This window comes from Rattus norvegicus, chromosome 9 (genome assembly GCF_036323735.1).
Source record: "Rattus norvegicus strain BN/NHsdMcwi chromosome 9, GRCr8, whole genome shotgun sequence".
NCBI lineage: Eukaryota > Metazoa > Chordata > Mammalia > Rodentia > Muridae > Rattus > Rattus norvegicus.
In genome coordinates, this window is record NC_086027.1 from 3,759,163 (window position 1) to 3,778,971 (window position 19,809).

Below are 19,809 nucleotides of genomic sequence, written 5' to 3' on the forward strand. Positions count from 1 at the left end.
CCACCCTGCCCCACTCTATGTCTGCTTCACCCATCCCTGTGTCCACACATGGCCCCTTCTGTAGACACACCCTAGAACCAAGCCATAATTCCACTCATCTTTGTAACCTGAAGATTGACGCTGTGAAAGGAGAGGAACTAGAGCCACAACAGTATTCCACATGCCCTCATGCTCCGCTCTAGTAACACATGTCCTGTGTCTGCCTTCTGAAGCTTTCTAACATCTCCCTTTCAGGTAGGAAAGCCCAACTCGTATCACTAACCCCATCCACCCCTGGGCATCACCCTCACGTTTCCATCTTCGGGCAGGAAATGTAGACTTCCTTCACTAATTGAGCCCATACCATGCCGACTCCGCCCTCCCCTGCTGCCCACTCTGCTCTTCCTCTAGCTAGACAATAGATTCACACCAACCCTGCCCATCCTCAAGATCTGAGGGACACTCTTCCCCAGGAAATTCACTAGCTGTGTACCTGAAACTCTCTTCACCCATTATCCGCTAGAACACGTGTCTCGTGTGTCTTCTACCACTTCCTCGTCTCTTCTCTTCAGGTAGGGACTCTAGCCTTGCATTGCCAACTCCACTAGCACCCTGTGCCTGAGGGAAGTTCCCAGTACTCCCCTGACTCCTGAAGACGGCTATGAGAATCTTTTGGATTTACAGCAGGTTTCTGCCAGGGTTTAGAAACACAACGTAGCTCAAGCTAAGATCAGAATACGCCTAATGCTCCATCCAACACCAATGCTGCTTTGTCCAAAGAGTGAACACTAAGCCCACAGAGCTAGTCAACCTGACAAATTGGGGCAACAGGAAATGAGAGTCAAACACACACTCAACAAATAAGGGTAAGATTTCCATATCACGAAAGAATACTGATGACTTAACTCCAGATGCCTAGCATAAATACAGACATGAAAAACCAAAACAAGTCTCCATCAAGTAATATCCTGAGACAAGTAATTAGCACAAGACAATGGCTTTGGAATAGTAATAATAAACATGAAAGAAGAACTCAAAGCAAATGTGAATGAATGCTAGAATGAGACCACAAAAATATAATCATGTGAATGAATTAATAAGATTAATTCGGTCTGCCAAAATAGAATATAATGAAGAAATATTCTCTTTGAAGAAAAGCCAAAATGAAAAAAAAAACTTGAAAAATCCAGGAATCAAAAAGTCAAACAAATAAACACAAGTCAGAAGCCTCATCAATAGGCTGGATCAAGTGAACAAGACTATCAGCTCCCGAAGGTGGAGGATGTGGCTCGCTCAGTAAAAGACAGCCACAACGAAGCAAGGCAGAAACCGACAGGAGCAGCAGACAACAAAGAACACATGCCCACAGCTCGGGGCTTTATGGACGAAAGTCAAACTCAAGATAACAGCTATAGCAGAAGGAGAAAGGCCCTCATCAACAAGAGCAAAAGAAAGCTTCCCTGATAGTGAAGACAGGTCTGTCAAGATCCAAAGACAGAAAACCAAACACACAGGGCCAGAAATTCCCTGTGTCACGTAATAGCTACAACCACTAAGGTACAAAACAAACAAAGTATCTTGAAAGCAGCAAGAGAGAAAGAGCAACTCATATACAAGGGCAGGTCTATCAGAATCAGTAGATTTTTTCATCGAGGACATTGGAAACCAGAAGAGAATGGACTGAACTTTTACAAATTATGAAACACCACAGATGCAATCACAGAATATTATGCCTACTAAAACTATCAATCAGCCACAAGAGAAGGGGAAAGGAAATTTTATCTGATAAAAGCAGATGTAAGGTATTTATGACTACTAAGTTACCTCTATACAACGTACTGCAATAGATGTCTATATCAAAGAGAAGGTTAAACACAAACAAGGAACAATTAATTCTGCTACACTAAATTAAGAGAGGTCTAGTTGGGGACAGAGAGATGACTTAGTCTAAAAAGCACTGGCTGGCATTTAGAGGACCTGGATTCAATTCTTAGCATGTACATGGTTGCTCACAACCCTCTGTAACTCCACTGCAAGGGGTTGGGCATCCTCTTCTGCTCTCTGTGTGCACCATGCACACACATGTAGTGTAGAGACATACATACAAACAAAAGACTCAAACGTGAAATTAAAATAAGTAAACTATTACAAAAGAGGTCTAACTGAAAATCACAAAAAGCAAAAAAGAAAAATATACACATTAAAAATAACTTAATGATTTCAACCCTCCAAGAAACTGGCCTCATGACCTATACCTACACCACCTTAGGGTAAAAAGGGATTAAAAAAAAAGTATTCCAAGCAAATGGAACCAAAAAGCAAGCAGGTGTATTCTAGTAGTATTGGACAAAAGAGACTTTAAAAGTAGTCAAGGCTTCTGTCATATATCCATTCATGATGAAAGTCCCGGAGAGCTGGGTACTGGAGATATACCTCAACACAATGAAGGCTATAAACAGGAAGCCTGTAGCCTATAGCTCCACTTGACATGGAGAGAAACTCCACTAACATTTAGGAACAAGACAAGGATATCCATTCTCTCTACTCTTCTTCAACAGTCACTGATCAGGAATCAGGAACAGCTAATCAGGAAAGTGAAGGGAGATACAGGGGTACAACTAGGAAAGTAGTCAGAGTATCTTCACTTGCAAATGACGTGACTATATACAGTAAGGACTCCAGCAGAAACATTCAGCAAAGTAGCAGGATACAAACTAACACCCAGAAACAGTAGCTTTCCTATATTCAAATGATATATGAACCGAGGAAAATAAGGGAAAAAGTATCATAAGTAATAACTTCAGACAAAACAAGACAAATCTTGGAATAAATGTAACCAAGGAAATGAATGAAAACTCTGGGTAATGAAGAAAGAAACCAGAGGATACTGGAAGAGTTTGCCTCCCATGTTTGTGAACTGGTGGGATACTGTGAAAACGGCTACCTTCCCTAAAGCAATCTACAGACTCAAGGCAATCTCCACCAAAATTCTAATGCAGTTCATCACAGAAATTGAACAAATAGTCTTAAATTTGACAAGGACATATAAAAGATCCAAGCTCGCCATGACAATTGTGGACGCTGCCACCATGCAGATTGCAAGTCGTGCCACAGCACTATCATAACACAGCATGGCACTGATACAAACAGACACACTGATGAGTGGGACAGAATAGAGGAGTAGAACATATAATCCCATACTCTTACAGCTATCAGAGTTTTGATAAAAAGGCCAGAAACACACATTGGAGAAAAGACAGTATCTTCAGTAAATGGTACTGATCAAACTGTGCAGATACATAAAGAAGAATGGAACTTGGTCCTTGTCTTTCAGCCCAAGGCAAAACTTGATTCCAATGGATCGGGCTTTAGCCTAAGACCTGATGCACGAATTGCAAGGAGAAGTATGGAATAAGCTTGAACTCATTGGCACAGGAAAGGACTTTTTGAACAGGACCCAACAGTGCAGGCCTTAAAGCCAACAACTGATAAATTGGGTCTCAGAAAACGAAAAAGTTTCTGTATAGAAACTGAACCATCACTTGAACAGGCAGCCCATAGCATGGCAAAAAAAAAAAAAATCTTTACCAGTTATACATGTGGCAGAGGGTTAGAATCTAGAATATAAGTAACTATAAAAAAAACCAACTAAATATAAAGAAAACAAACACCCCAATTTCATGGAGATAAGGAAGAGAGTCTCAAAAGCTTAAATACAAAGGTCTGAGAAACATTTTAAAACATGTTTAATCTCCTTAGCCATCAAGGAAATGCAAATTAAAACCATTTGAGATTTTTCTTATCTCAGTCAGAATAGTTAAGGTTAAAAAAAAGGAGAAAGAGCAACTGGGGTTGGAGTGCAGACGGGTGCAGCCACTGTGAGAATCAGTATGGAAGTTCTCAGTAAGCTAGAAACGGATGGACCATAGGGTCCAGCTTTGCCACTCTTCAGTATATACCCAAGGGCTTTGCATTCTACTCTAGAGATTCCTACGTATCCATGTTCATGGCTGCTCTATTCACAATAGTCAGAAATGGCAAACATCAGTTGACAGATATTGAAAATGTGGTCTGTTTACATATGGATATTATTCAGCTATTACACCAACTCCATATCTGATAAAGAACACTCTCCATAGGACAAAATGGCAGTCCACAAATGGGAAAAGGTCTTCACCAACTCCACATCTGTCAGAGGGTTAATATCCAAAATATATAAAGAACTCAAGAAAATAAATAGCCCCATTTAAAAAAAATGTGTTACAGAGTTAAACAGAGAATTCTCAGCAGAGGAATCTCAAACGCTGAGAAATGTTTAAAGAAATGGTCAATGTCTATAGCCATCAGGGGATGCTAATCAATCTATAGCCATCAGGAAATGCTAATCAAAGTGACTTTGACTCCATCCTATACCTGTCATAACGGCTAAGATGAAAATGCAGTGATGGCTCACACAGGTAAGGATATAGAGCAAAGAAAACCCTCCTCTATTGCTAGTGGGAATGTAAATCTGCAGTCCCTTTGGAATCAATAACATGGTCCTTAGAAAGCATCATCCTAAGTGAGGTAACCCAGACTATGAAAGCCAAACATGGTATATTAGCTGTCAGGGAAAGGACAGCCATGCTACAGTTCATAGACCCGGAGAGGCTGAGTAACAAAGAGCACTCAACAGGGACATATGGGTCTTCCAGGTAAGGGGAAATAGAACAGATTTCATGGGTGGACTGGGGACAGGTGGAGATGAGAACAGGAAAGATCATATAGGGGAACAGATAGTGGGAGAGAGTACTGGGAGCGACTACTGGAATTGGGGGCATTTCAGGGGATCTGGAAACCCCCTGGAATCTATGAGGGTGACCCTTGCAAAGCCTTCTAGTAAGTGGTGGATACAGAATCTGAACCAGCCCTCTTCTGTAACCAGGCGAGGCTTCCAGTGCAGGGACTAGGACATCAACCCAGACATAAAACATTCAACGTACAACCTGTCCTGCCTGCAAGATCTGCTGGGGTAATGGTGGCACAGAATTTATAGGAGTGGCCAGCCAAATTGAAGCCACAACGTGAGAGAGAATCCATGTCTGACACTGCTTGGATAGCCAGGAACCAAAGGCTAGATAGCCTAGAGACCTAGGATAGAACCAAAGGCTAGATAGCCTAGAGACCTAGGATAGAAGAAAAGGCTGGATAGTCTAGGGACCTAGGATAGAAGCAAAGGCTGGATAGCCTAGAGACCTAGGTAGAACCAAACACAGCTGGCAAAAACAGAAACAAAACATCCAAAACCCCACCCACCCAACCAATCAACCAGCCAAATAAAGAAAAAAAAAGAAAAAACAAACAACAACAACAACAACAACACACACACACACACACTCACACATACTCACACACACACACTCACACAAACACACACACACATACACAAACACACACATACACACACACATACACAAACACACACATACACACAAACAAACACACACACTCACACATACACACACAAACACACACACAAACACACACTTACACACACACTCACATACACATACACTCACACACATACACAAACACACACATACACACACTCACACACTCACACACACATACACAAACACACACTCACACACACTCCTACACACTCCCACACATACACAAACACACACATACACACACTCACACACACACTCACACACACTTACACACACAAACACACCATTCACATACACACACACACTCACACACTCACACACATACACAAACACACACATACACACACTCACACACACAAACACACACACTTACACACACAAACACACCACTCACATACACACACACTCACACACATACACAAACACACACATACACACACTCACACACACACTCACACACACAAACTTACACACACACACTCACATACACTCATACACACTCACATACACACACAAACTTACACACACACTCACATACACTCATACACACTCACATACACACACAAACTTACACACACACTCACATACACTCACACACTCACACTCACATACACACACACTCACACACACACACACTTACACACACAAACACACCACTCACATACACACACACTCACACACATACACAAATACACACACACAAACTTACACACACACTCACACACACTCACATACACACACACTCACACACTCACACACACTCACATACACACATACTCACACACTCACACACACACTCTCACACACAAACACACACATACACACACACTCACACACACACACTTACACACACGAACACACCACTCACATACACACACTCACACACATACACAAATACACACACACTCACACACACAAACTTACACACACACATACACACAAACACACTCACACACACACAAACACACCACTCACATACACACACACTCACACACATACACAAATACACACACACTCACACACAAACTTACACACACACATACACACAAACACACTCACACACACACACAAACACACCACTCACATACACACACACTCACACACATACACAAATACACACACACTCACACACACAAACTTACACACACACACACATACACACACACTCACACACACAAACACACCACTCACACACACACACACACACTCACACACACACTCTCACACACACGGTCAAATGCTTGTTAATGATGTTCTGCTATGCTCATACATCATCAGAGATGCTGCTTCCAGCAGATGATGGGAGATGCAGAGACTCACAGCCAGTTAGGAGGAGAGCGAGCCCAGTTTGGAGGTAGGGGAACCCTGAGAAAGTGGGGGAGGAGGACTTGTAGGAGCCAGAGGGATTAAGTATACCAGGAGGGCAAGACCTGTGGAATCAACTAAGCTGGGTTCACGGGGGCTCACACAGAGTGAAGCAGTATGCATGAGTCTCTTTTAGGTATTCTGCGTATATGTTATGGTTGTTGGCTTGATGTCTGGGGGAGACTCCTGAAAGTGGGAGTGGGGGTGTCTGACATCTTTACCTACTCTTGGGACTCTGTTCCTCTTACTGGGTTGACTCACCCAGCCTTGATGTGAGGGTTTGTGTCTGGTCTTACTGTATTTTATTGTCCCATGTTTGACTGATGTTCTTGGAAACCTGCTCTTTTCTAGGTGTAGATTGGGGATTGTGGGTCCTGGATGAAGGGGAGGTTGTGGTGAACTGGGAAGAGCTGAGGGGGACCTGTGGTTGGAATGTATTGTATGAGAGAAATATAAATAAGTCAAAAAGAATAAAAACCCCCAAATGGAACTGAAATCCGCTAATAAATGGATTAAGTTGGAAAGCATCTTGTGTGAGTTACCCCAGACACAGAAAGACACATGTGTCATGCTTTCTCATTTGTTGATGTTGGTTGTGATTCCTCAGAAATTGTGTTCATGTGGAACACCAATAAGGTGGTGAAATTGCCAAGTGGCCATCAGGAGGGACTTTTAAAGGAGGGAAGATAAAATACAGAGATATAAAGCATTAAAAGAGATTATTGCAACAGGAAGCACTGAAGTGATGTGGGGGAACAGAGGGCAGGGTAGAGGAGGAAATACAGAGAAGGAAAATTACACTAAAGACCTTCTGAAAATGTAATGCAGAAACCTACTTACTACCATAGAACCTTCCATATATTTACACATGCACACATAAAAAAAGAGTTAAAAATAAGTTTGCTCTATAATAGGATGACACCAGAGGCTGCAAACTACAGTGACTTGCCTGAAAAGACATGTCTACTGCTGTAATAATGGCAAACATCACAAGAATAACTAACTACTTTCCGACTCAACTTGAGAACTGCTCTACCAGATGAAACCCGTATCTGACACCATTACTGGTCTATGATTCTATATCTAGACAGGTCCTAGGCCCTAGGGGAGAACCTAATACTATGATTCATTAAACAAACACAATACTAAACTGACCCCTGATAATTTATCCTTTATCTATAGATATAAGCACCATCATCTCAACCCTCATCCGAGAAGCTTCTATTTGGAGTAAATGATTAGTACTGAGCCCACAGTTGGTCAAGGTGCAGAGAATGAGCCCAGAGTTAACATCTCTAAAGGAAACATATGTATTGAATGTGCCCCATGGTGACACATTCCTTTATTCTTAGCACTTGGGAGGCAGGGGCAGGCAAATCTCTGAGTTGGAGGCCCTGGTCATCAGAGCTACACAGAGAAACCTTCTTGAAAACAACAACAACAACAACAACAACAACAACAACAACAACAACAGGACACAATGTTGGGTGGGAAGGGAAAGAGGATGGATCTGGGAAGAGTAGTGGGAGGTGGAAGAGAGGGTGAATATAATCAACACATTTATATGCAGTTCCCAAACAAATAACTGAAACAAATATTAAAGCAAAATAAATAAAACATTGCATTCTTATTCATTCAACAAGGTTGTCCCAGACTCTATTTGCATTAGATTCCATGCTGGGTCATGAAAGCCACCAGAACATATCCCTCTTGTTTACTCAGTGTCTACGTCTATACCAATCTCAGGGTTTTTACTGCTGTGCTGAAACCAGCCTGGGAAGAAAGTGCTCATTTCCATCCCCCTTATCACAGAATCAGGACAGGAACTCAAACAGGGCAGGAACCGGGAGGTGGAAGCCCACGCAGAGGCCATGGAGGAGTGCTGCTTATTAGCTTACTTTCTTTTATTTATCTTTTTAATAGAACCCAGGGGTGGTACCACCTACAGTGGCCTCTCTGATTTAGAAAATGCCCTACAGCCTGATCTTCCCATGATCTTATTTATTTATGTTACATTCCGATCACAACCCCCTCTTCCTCCAGCCCCCCAACCCAAGCCCTCCCCCTTCACCTCTGAGGAGGTGCAGGTACTCCCTCACTCCCTTGGGTACCAACCCACCCATCCTGACACCTCGAATCCTCAGGACTAGGCATATCACCCACTGAGGCCAGAGAAGGCAGCCTAGTCAGGGGAACAGGATCCACAGGCAGGCAACAGAGTCAGGTGCAGCCCCTGCTCTAGTTGTTGGGGGCCCGAAGGAAGACCACACTGCACATCTGCTACACATGCTCAGGGTATGTGTGTGGGGGCTCTAGTCCAGTCCTTGTGTGCTCTTTGGTTGATGGTTCAGTTTCTGCGAGTCCCCAAGAGGCCAGGTTAGTTGACTCTGTAGGTCTTTTGTAGTCCCTATCTCCTCTGAGTTCCCCAATCCTTCCCCCAACTTATATAAGACCTCTAGAGCTTGGCTCTAGAGCTTCTAAGATTTGGCTATGGGTCTGTTTTAGTCAGCTGCTGGTGTCCTCTCAGAGGACAGTTATGCTAGGCTCCTGTCTGAGAACCCAGGCCTACAGTCTGATCTTACACTGGCGTTTTCTCAATTCAGGTTCCTTCTTGTAATGGCTATTCCTGGTTGTCAACTTGACTATATCTGGAATGAACTGCAATCTAGAAGTGGAGGGCTCACCTGGAAGACACAAGTTTCTGACCTGGGTCTTGGCATGGAGATCTTGAGGCATAGTGGCTAGGGAAAGTTTAGGCCCAGGCAAGGTAGTACACACCTTTAATCCCAGGAGACTAAAGCAAGGAGATCTCTCAGTTCAAGGTCAGTCTGGGACAAAACATTCCTAGATCTATGGTGGTGCACACCTTTAATCTGGGCCACACTTCTGCTGGAGATGACATAGGACTTTGGAAGAAGGAAGAGTCGCTTTTCTTCATCTGCTGCACTGACTTGCCAGCACATTTGTGGAATCGACTTCTGCAGAAGACCAGCTCAAACAACTAGCCTCGTGGGACTGAGCAAATAGATTCTTGGACTTCCCATTCATAGATGACCATTGTTTTGGAGTAGGACTACAGATTGTAAGTCATCATAATAAATTCCCTCAATATAGAAAGACATTCCATATATTCTGTGGCTCTAGAGAATCCTGACTAATAACTTCCTCTCAGATAACACACTGTCTTTTCTTTTTGAGCAGCCTTTCAGCCCAGTAAAGGTGGCCCCTAGAGGCCAAATCCGCAGTGCAAGGGCTAGCAGAAAATTATCTGCAGAAGCCACAGCAGAGGTGCTGCTCTTTCTGGACCTCTGCCTTTTACAGTTTGCTGTAAAGGCAAAGGCTATGGCCATGTTACCTGGCTTCTACCCCAAAAGTCATGGAGAGGCCAGTGGTCAACTGTAACAAAGACTGAAGACTGTAGAATGCTACACAGCATTCTAATGCTACTACACAGCAGTGTCGTGATCTAGTGAGGGTAGAGACCCAGAAATGTACAGGGACGGAGTTTCTTGATCTGAGTGCTCATTCAGATGGGGGTTCAGATGAACCCTTTCCCAGGACTCCCCAGGAAGGGAGAAGAGACAAAGCAGAGGAGTTAACTGTGCATTTACTGAAACGAGACTAACAGGTGACCTGTACAGAGTTAGTGGCATTCAACTGACAAGTTTAAACCTTGGCATTCCCATCCAATTACTAACCATGCCTGATCCTGCCATAGATACATTTAAGTCCTTAAACTACCTTTAGTAGGAAAGGAGCTTTACAAGATTTCTGCACACCTGAACTTAGGCACATACACTTACTCTGCTGATATGACAGTGTCTACATGGATCTTACAAACCCACGCGGGCTACACTGCTACAAAATCTTGTGAATCATAACTTTCAAATCATCTTCTTTTGGATGCTGCTTTGCTGTATAAGCCTTCCAGGAGCGAGCCATCACCTCCAAAGTGACAAGGATGCAGGGCCAGGGACAGGTAGAGAAGGTGAGTAGGTGAAAATGTTTTGTTTTTCATGACAGGTCTGAGTGAGATCGATGTTTTGCATCCCAAGGGTCACTTCCCTAGAACTGTTCCTTGGTAAGAGCCCCAGGAGTAAAGGTCCTCAATCCCAATCCCTGCCATGACTATCAGGTCTGCGGATGCAGCAGCAGTCACTGGGGGTCTTCCTTCTCACCAGTACATGCGGGGTGACACTGTCCTTGCAGCAGCAACTGGACATGTGGCACCACTCTGGCCAGTGAAGTGTTGGAGCAGTGGATAGGTGGCGCTCATGGGGAAGCTCCTCAGGGGGAACTGGCTCCATCCTTGCCTTCTTTGCTGTTTTTTTTCTTTTAATTGGATATTTTTTATTTACATTTGAAATGTTATTCCCTTTCCCAGATTCCCATCCATAAGCTCCCTATCCCATTCCACTCCCCTTTTTCTATGAGGGTGTTCCCCTTCCCCAGCCACCCCCCCTTTCCCACCTCCTCACCCTGACATTCCCCTACATTGGGGGTCTAGCCTTGGCAGGATCAAGGGCTTCTCCTCCCATTGGTGCCCAACAAGGCCATCCTCTGGGGCTGGAGCCATGGATCTGTCCATGTATAGTCCTTGGGTAGTGGTTTATTCCCTGGGAGCTCTGGTTGCTTGGCATTGTTGTTCTTATGGGGTTGCAAGCCCCTTCAGCTCTTTCAATCATTTCTCTAATTCCTCCAACAGGGACCTAATTCTCAGTTCAATGATTTGCTGCTAGCATCTGCCTCTGTATCTGTCATGCTCTGGCTGAGCCTCTCAGGAGAGAGGTATATCAGGCTCCTGTCAGCATGCACTTCTTGGCTTCATCAATATTGTCTAGTTTTGGTGGCTGTATATATATATGGGTTGGATCCCCAGGTGAGGCAGGCACTGATTAGCCATTCCTTCAGTCTCTGCTCCAAACTTTGTCTCCATATCTCCTCCTATGAGTATTTTTGTTCCCCCTTCTAAGAAGGACTGAAGGATCCACTCTTTGGTTGTCCTTCTTGAGCTTTATGAGGTCTATGGATTGTATCTTGGGCAATTTGAGCTTTTGGGCTAATATCTACTAATCAGTGAGTGCATTCCATGTGTTTTTTGCTCTTCCTTGCTGTCTGCCTAAAACACTATCAGGAGTTCCCCAGGCTATCCTGCAAGCATGTGAGTGAGGTCACCTCACAGGGCTGCCAAGCCTGGGGAAAGCCCACAACTGGCTTGCTTTTACTTGAGGGGAAAATGAGCTGATTTGTTCTCCTCACCTCTCTACTCATAGCTTAATTATGTCTGATTAGTTTCCTGGGGATGTGGTAATAAAGTACTTCAAACATAGAGACAGAACACACTAGGCCTGTATCCTCTCACGGGGCTAGAAGCTGCAGTCCTAAGTGAAGGTTCCTATGATGGCTGTAGGGAAGAATTCTTTCTAGCTTCATGCACTTGTCAATAGTTCTTGGCACTGTTTGGGGGGTGTGGGTGCTCACAGTGTTCTACTATCATGGTCTACAGAGCACTCTCCTTGTGTAGCACTCACTGAGTTGGTGCCTATACTAATCTAGTAAGGTCTCACGTGATTACGTCAGTAAAGCCTACTTCTAAGTAAGGTCACATCACATGTTGCAGTGACATGAAGGTCTGAGGTAATGTTCTGCCCAGTGCTGCAGCCACAGCTGCCTATCACACTGGATGAAAACCATCTGGTTTCTCTAAAACAAATTCCCATCTCTGCTGCAAGCACAGTATGGTGTCCCGTCCAGGAGGGGAATGGCCTGATGTACAGCTCAGCTGAGTAGCACAGAGAAACAGCAGGGACAGCCCAGAGCTTGGCTTTACCAGTGCTGTCCTCTCATCTAGCAGATCTTTACATGTATTTTTGGTAAGAGGCCAAGAATCATCTTTTAGCATCTGATGGAAATCTACATTATACATTAAATATTCACTTAACTTCAGGAATAAATTTACTATGTTGACTTGGCTCACTTTAAGAATCTCAGGGTAAAGACATTAAAATGATAATCAAAGTGTCTTTTTAAGAGGCTATTAGATGTTTTGGTTGCAAAGTTAGGCCAGCATTACTACATCTCCTGACCTGTGACCTAACAACACTGGATGTTCGAGCTGTGACTACAAGAAAACACAAAGACACGTCTTTTCATGACTTAGAGTATTAAAGGGAGAAAGGGAGGGGGGCGCTAAATGTCCTTTGCAATATACACCTCCCTCCATGACAAATGACAACACATATTATAGTATAAAGGTCTTTCGTGTGTGTGTGTGTGTGTGTGTGTGTGTGTGTGTGTGTGTAGATGAAAGATGATTGCTCTTGATATAGCAAACTTAAATCACATTTGCATTGAAGCTAAAGAGAAATGCCATATTACTAGACTTTATCCTGTGGAAGTTAATAATAAAACATAATCCATGTAACAATCTCATGATGACTCCAACTTTTAAGTGAAATCTCAGTGCAACACAGACAGACCTCTGGGGCTGGAGAGAAGGCTCCGCAGGCAATAGCACTGGGGCTCCTCTTTCAGAAGTTCGAGTCCTAGCACAAACATGATGGCTCAAAACCATCTGTAATTCAGTTCTCAGGGACCAGACACTCTCCTTTGGCCTCCTTTAGCCCTGTACACCATGGTGTACATACTTACATGGAGTCAAAACACCATATATACAACATAATTTTTGAAACAGACCTTTAATTCTGAGGGTAATGGAACTGGTCTACAAACCATTCTGATTCTCAAAAGCTCCAGATTTGTTTTTAATGATGGAATAAAGGCAGTTTCATCTCTACATTTTAAATGGCCAGTAGAAGGTGTGATGGTTTGAATATGCTTGGGCCAAAGAGTGGCACTATCAGCAGGTGTGGCCTTGTTGAAGTAGGTGTGTCACTGTGGTGGTGGGCTTTAACACCCTAGCTCTAGCTGCCTGGGAGGAGTTATTCTGCTAGTAGCCTTCGGATGAAGACACAGAACTCTCAGAGTCTCCTGTACTATGCCTGCCTGGATGCTGCCATGTCCCTGCCCTGATGATACTGGACTGAACCTTTGACCACGTAAGCCAGCCCCCCTTAAATGTTGTCCTTTATAAGACTTACCTTGGTCATGGTGTCTGCTCACAGCAGTAAAACCCTAACTAAGACAGAAGGTAACAAAGGCCCTCTCAAGGAAAGGGTGAAAAGCAGATGTCTGTCTGTCCTGGAGGAGTAGCTGAGCAGGGTGTCGAACTTCTTAATGTTTGTAGGAAGTAGACACAGTGACCTCTTCACAGAATTGCTGTGAACAGTAGCTGGGACAGTCAGGTAAATACCAGAGCAGCAGCTAACTGGATAAGATCCTTGTGTGGCCATAAACCTTGTTGACACTTTGAACATCTAAATGAAAGCCATCCTCCTATTACCAGATATGGAGTCAGACTCAGCCCTGGCGTATCACCATGAGAACATACTTTTGTTCCTGATCTCTATGTCAAGGCCTTACCCTCCTCCCCGACTCTATACTTGATTAGAGGATTACAACCCTCTTTTGTACCGGTTTCCTAAGCTGCTTCTTCCGGGGCCCACGTGCCCTCAGCCAGCAAGTACTTAGTAAATACTGGCCGTGTGAGCGTTAGGGCTCAGTTCGCCTTCCATGGAATAGGTGTAGTAAAGCATCTCCCAGATAGAGAAGGGAAGGTACTAATATAATTACTCTGACTCCAAAATGAGAAGTGGCAGAAGAATGTGAGGGAGGCAACATTCTATGATGGCCTACTGAGGTGATTGATCAAGCTGCGTGTTCTCCTTGTCAGCTATGGTACAATAAAACCATTTGTAACTAAGAATACTAAATACTGCATTTAATTCTGGTGAGCAGAGACTTGTATACAATCAACCAAGAATCCCCTTCAAAATGCAAGTCTTTAGGAAAGTAAACTGCACACTGCACAGAAAATATAATCAAGAGTTCTATTTTGCATTTATCTGCTGGAATAGCTGAAGATCCTAGACGCAGCAACTAGGGGAGGAACATGACTTGTTTAAATGCTAGGGTGTGACTACTCGGATATGTACATTACACTAAGACTGTGCTACCAGACAGCTCACTGCCCTGACAGTTAAACTAAAACAAGCAAGAGAGATGTGTGTGTACATGCACACTCACTGAAAAATACTCATAAAAGAAGCCACACCTCACTGGAGCATCCTGTAGGCTCGTGGACTGGTAGGGCTGCCATGCACTGTAGCAATGCTATCTCAGGGAGCTGAGCTATGACATGACATGGAGTTGGAGGGCTACACATCAAAATGCTGACACTATCAACTCAGAGTAAGGTCAATGAAAATGAAAGATTTGGATACAGTCATTTCCACAGACATCCTGTGAATATTGTGTTTGTAAATTATCAGGATATAAAATTTATCAAAGTTCTAATAGAGGTATGTACATTGAATTTTAACACTGGCCTTTGCAACTAATTCTAGCATAAACATTAAGATGTGCAGAATTGGTAGTGCCACAAAGAGCAGAAGACCTGAAGGAGCGACTGACTGGGAGGCCCAGGCCCAGGAAGGGCTGGGGCTGGACTCCAGCTTTCCTGAACTGTGGTATCCTCACCTGTGAAACACAGAACATCTGGGGTAGTTCCAGAGCACTTATATGTTTTAATATTCCTAAAAAGTATTTTGTGTGTATGCTTGTATGCAATTACCTGCAAAAGCCAATTGAGGGGTTGCATTTCCTAGATCTACAGTAAAAGGCGGTGTGCACTCTGGTGTGGGTGCTGGGAACTGAAGTCTAGTTCTTTGCAAAAGTGGAAGTGTCTAACCGCTGAGCCACTGCTCTAGCTGCATGCTAGATCTTTACTGTTTATGATGCTATTAGCTGCTGCACTCTCAGCACGAGTACATCAGTGTACAGGATCCTCCCACTGCGAGCGTGGCATGCCTGCATAAAGGCAGCCTGTGACTGGAAAAGAGGTTTTACTTCCAAACCCTCTAGTGGGGGCATGTCAGTATGGGGCTGCCCGCTGTGGGCACAGGGATTCTGCAGAGCAGGCAGCTAGTGCATACTGGAGACAGTAACCGCACAGTCCAGCTCCTTACGAGCACAAAAGTTCAGGCTGCCATTAATGTGTACATATATGTGAAATCCAGCAACTTTTAAAATACCTTGAGCTTAGCCACGGAGGTTAATATCAACAGCTTTCAACTCAACTGTCAGGATGGTGAGCAGGGGAGTAACTATAGCAACAGAATAAGGAACATGTAAAAAATAGTCTGAAATTGACAGGGAAAGTTTAGCTCTAATAAAACTATTTTCAATTGTAAGTCTTTGCATTTTACACGGAGTTAATAAAATTAGGACTCTGACAAAACAAATCCTCCTTCAGTACTGAGCTCAGACCAGGAGGAGATGAGCCAGCCTGCCAGCCGTTTGAACAAACATTACTATATATTTTTTCTTCAAAAAGCTTTTTTTTTTTTTTTTTTTTGGTTCTTTTTTTCGGAGCTGGGGACCGAACCCAGGGCCTTGCGCTTCCTAGGTAAGCGCTCTACCACTGAGCTAAATCCCCAGCCCCAAAAAGCTTTTTTTTTTTATTTGCTCTGCTATCAGTTATAAAACAGCCTTGATTAGCACTTGATATTTAAGTCATTTATTTACACATGATGGAAACAGAGAATAATAAGGAATTCTCTTGAGATGAACAGAACATCAAGAAAGTAATGGACAAGAGGGAAGAATCCTGAGAAACAGCTGGCATAACAGCGCTCTCAGACGGCACATGCCTTGGCAGCCAGCAGCCTGTGGCCTGCACAGGGCCAGGGCTCGGCAGGCTTCATGTTAGAAATGCTCAGGCACCGAGCTGTGATTAAGCTATTCTTGTTCACAAATTAAGGGTAGGGCCAACATATCAGATTCTGAAAACCTTTTTATCAGTGAAAACACACTGATAAATCAGTGTGAACTAGGTGTATAATACTGGTCCCAAATTTTCAACTAACAAGGCATAGGGTTCTGGATAAATCTGAACTAAGTGTTATGACCCTGAGCTCTCCGAGACTCAAACGGGAAAGAGGAAACGATCCTGTTGAATATCCCATGAGTTATGTCCCTGTCCTAGTGTTTAAAAATACATTTGGCAACAAATGTATTCTTACTTCATTCACTGAGGCCACTCACAGGCAGGCAGGCAGGCAGGCAGGCAGGCAGGCAGGCAGGCAGGCAGGAGGCAGGCAGGCAGGCAGGCAGGCAGGCAGGCAGGCAGCAGGCAGGCAGGCAGGCAGGCAGGGCTAAGTGCAGAGCCAGGGCGAGGCTCTGTTCCTCTAGTACACCCTACACTCAGCACGCTCCTGCACGCATGTACACAGGCTGACCTCCAGGCACCACCCACACTGAGCTGTCCACACACTCTCAGTGACTGCAGTATAGTTTCAAAAGCATACAGATTAGGATCCTCAGAAAGTTCTCTTGCAATCTTTCAGTCAAGCAATTGCTGTAAATGATTATTTCCATATCAAACACCTGCTACCTGCTTTTAAAACTTAATCCATATGAATAAATAAAAATAGTTTAATCTTTATAGACTACATTGCTATGACATAGTCAAGATCTTACTAATAAATATTTCAGTCATCCCAACTTTGATCTTTTAAATTAGAAATTTAAAAAGTCATCATATGCAAAGAATGTTAAAAGTAATTAAAATAGTACTTGCATAAGTTAGACAAATCAAGAGCTTCACCTGAATCAGTTTTTGTGTTTTATACAAATCTTTCTTCAGGCTAAAAATCAAGCATCACCAGAAGTGACTGCTGTTGTTCTGTGTAGATGCTGAAATGAGACCATGGGGGCTGGGAAAGGCTGTTCTTCCCAGCCATCCTTCAACCCCATTTTAAAAAAATGCAGCCATGCTATTTATATCGGGAAGGAAGCCAACCGCTCCATGAAGGATTCTCTCTGAGAGTGAAATGGATGCTCAGAATAAACCTGCAGGAAGCCGGACACTGGAAGCTGGCCTGGGCTTTTCTTTCCATTTGAACGGAACTCCCCCTCCCCTTCCCTCCAGAAATGCTCCCTTAGTACAGGTTAAAAGACCCAAGTCAGAGAAAAGGCTGCTGGGAAATTCTGGGGCTTTAGTGAAGATGCTTTACAAGCTGCTATGTGTAGCGAACTGGGAAGTTTCCTAGAAGGATTTCCTTCAAGTTTTGGTAAATCTTTCTCCCAAGCACTTTTTGCTTAAAACCAAAATCCAAAATAATAAAAGCATCACTGATCTCAAGTAGCCAAGGAACCAAATATTCACATACCTGATACTTTAAAATTAAAATTATATTTAAACAATAAAAATTAATCAGCTAGAACACATTATTTCTATATAAACTTTGTTCTTTTGTGCGTGTTTGTTGTGCAAATGTGTGTGCGCACCTGTGCCACAGCTACACAAAGTCAGAAAATAGTGCCCCTATCAGTCCTTGCCTTACTAACGAGTGACAGTCTTCCCGGCTGCTTATGGTAGGCCAATTAGCCCAGGAGCTTGTGGTGATTTTCCTGCCTCTGCCTCCCATTTCTCCATCAAAGTGCTTTTGTGACTACGGAGGCTTGTGTTAATGTGATTTTTTTTAAGTCACAGTCCTGGGGATTCACAGGAAGGACCTTAGGCTTGTGGGGCCAGTGCTTGGCCCACTGAGCCACCTTTTCACCCTCACTTTTTGATTCATTTCCGAGTATGAGCCCATCAAGAGAATATAAGAGGCATACAAACCTGGTCCCACATGCTTTTAAAACAATCGTCAAGCACTAAGTATGTTAGGGTTTGGAAGGAGAGGCACCGGACACAACTGGGCTGCTGTTGTGGGTATGGCAGGCAGCAGCCTCTCTGCCGACCTGTTGATCTACCAGGATCTTCTGCTGCCCCCGCCTCTTCCCCATTTTCCCCAATAGAAGCTTGAGAGGACAAAATGACTTAGAATAGAGCAGGTGCTTCAGGAGGCAACTTAGACTGGCATCTTCCACCTCTTAAGACTATTCATTACTTACTTAAAGTCAATGTAGGCCAGGCTAATCCAAATGACAGCCACTTTGGTCACTTGTAAAAGACTCATGACCTCACAGGCTTAAGGGACGGCTTGATGGGGTCTGAAGGTGGAAAATTCATCGCCAGGGCAGATTCCAAGGATGGGTTACACCTGGAGGAACTGCTGGTGGCAGGAGGCCTTGTTGGATACCCTCTGGTTTTCTCTCAGAGGCGAACATGCTTGTGTGTGTGTGTGTGTGTGTGTGTGTGTGTCTGTGTGTTCTGACGTCTGACATTCCGCCATGTTATCCTGGAGCAGCATACTGCACCTGGCTGAGAACAAGGAACACTGTCCACACGGAGGTTTCTGTAAGTGGCACACACACTGTGGGGACACAGTGCGTCAGCAGACCAACGTAAACACGGGACCTTTCGCAAATGGTAATACCAGGTCTCTTGATGCCACACACTTAGGACTCACGTAATCTGAATGGGTAGTTAGGACACTTTTGGTTTTAAGTTCCTGACCTTATGATGGATACTAATAAACTAGAGAAAGCATTATCAAATCAGGAACTGTATCAGTGCTTGCAGACTGGTGGCCGAAGCAATGTACCTGACTGGATTCAAGAGCTCAGCCTTTTGTTTGCTGGAGACAGACATCTCCAACGGCAGTGTGGCAGCCATCCCTTTGTTTTCCTTCTCTGCTTATCTGTGATGGATCTCAAGACAGTTCACCCCGTCCTTGTTTCTGCATCAGTACAGTGTAGGTAGCAACACTTCCTCCTCCACAGGGGCCTTTGAGAAGGGAAGGACAGGATTCGCTCAGCAAGAGCTGACTGTGGGCCTAGCAGTGGCACTGTCACTGGTCTCATCAACGTTCTCTCAAGGGACAATGTAGTTTACCTACCAAGATGCATGTCCATGACCTTTGCGCAATACTTGCACATGGCATCCAGGTCATTCAGCTGACCTTGTAGGAAGGAAATCTGGGCTTCTAATTCTTCTTCCTAAAACCAAAGAGATGAAGATTAT

General features: G+C 43.9%; 1 protein-coding gene across 18 annotated transcripts in view; it reads right to left on the minus strand.

Annotated features, from left to right (window-relative positions):
• The window catches only part of Tbc1d5 (TBC1 domain family, member 5), a 516,940-nt gene that overhangs the window by 19,131 nt on the left and 478,000 nt on the right, over positions 1 to 19,809 (minus strand). For all 18 annotated transcript variants that reach the window (XR_010054624.1, XR_005488952.2, XM_063267576.1 and 15 more), the window contains one exon: positions 19,685 to 19,784. Coding sequence is in view for 16 of the 18 variants with exons in the window: in XM_063267576.1 (XP_063123646.1) it covers positions 19,685 to 19,784 (100 nt within the window). In the remaining 2 variants the exon portion in view is untranslated. The remainder of the gene's footprint in view (positions 1 to 19,684; positions 19,785 to 19,809) is intronic.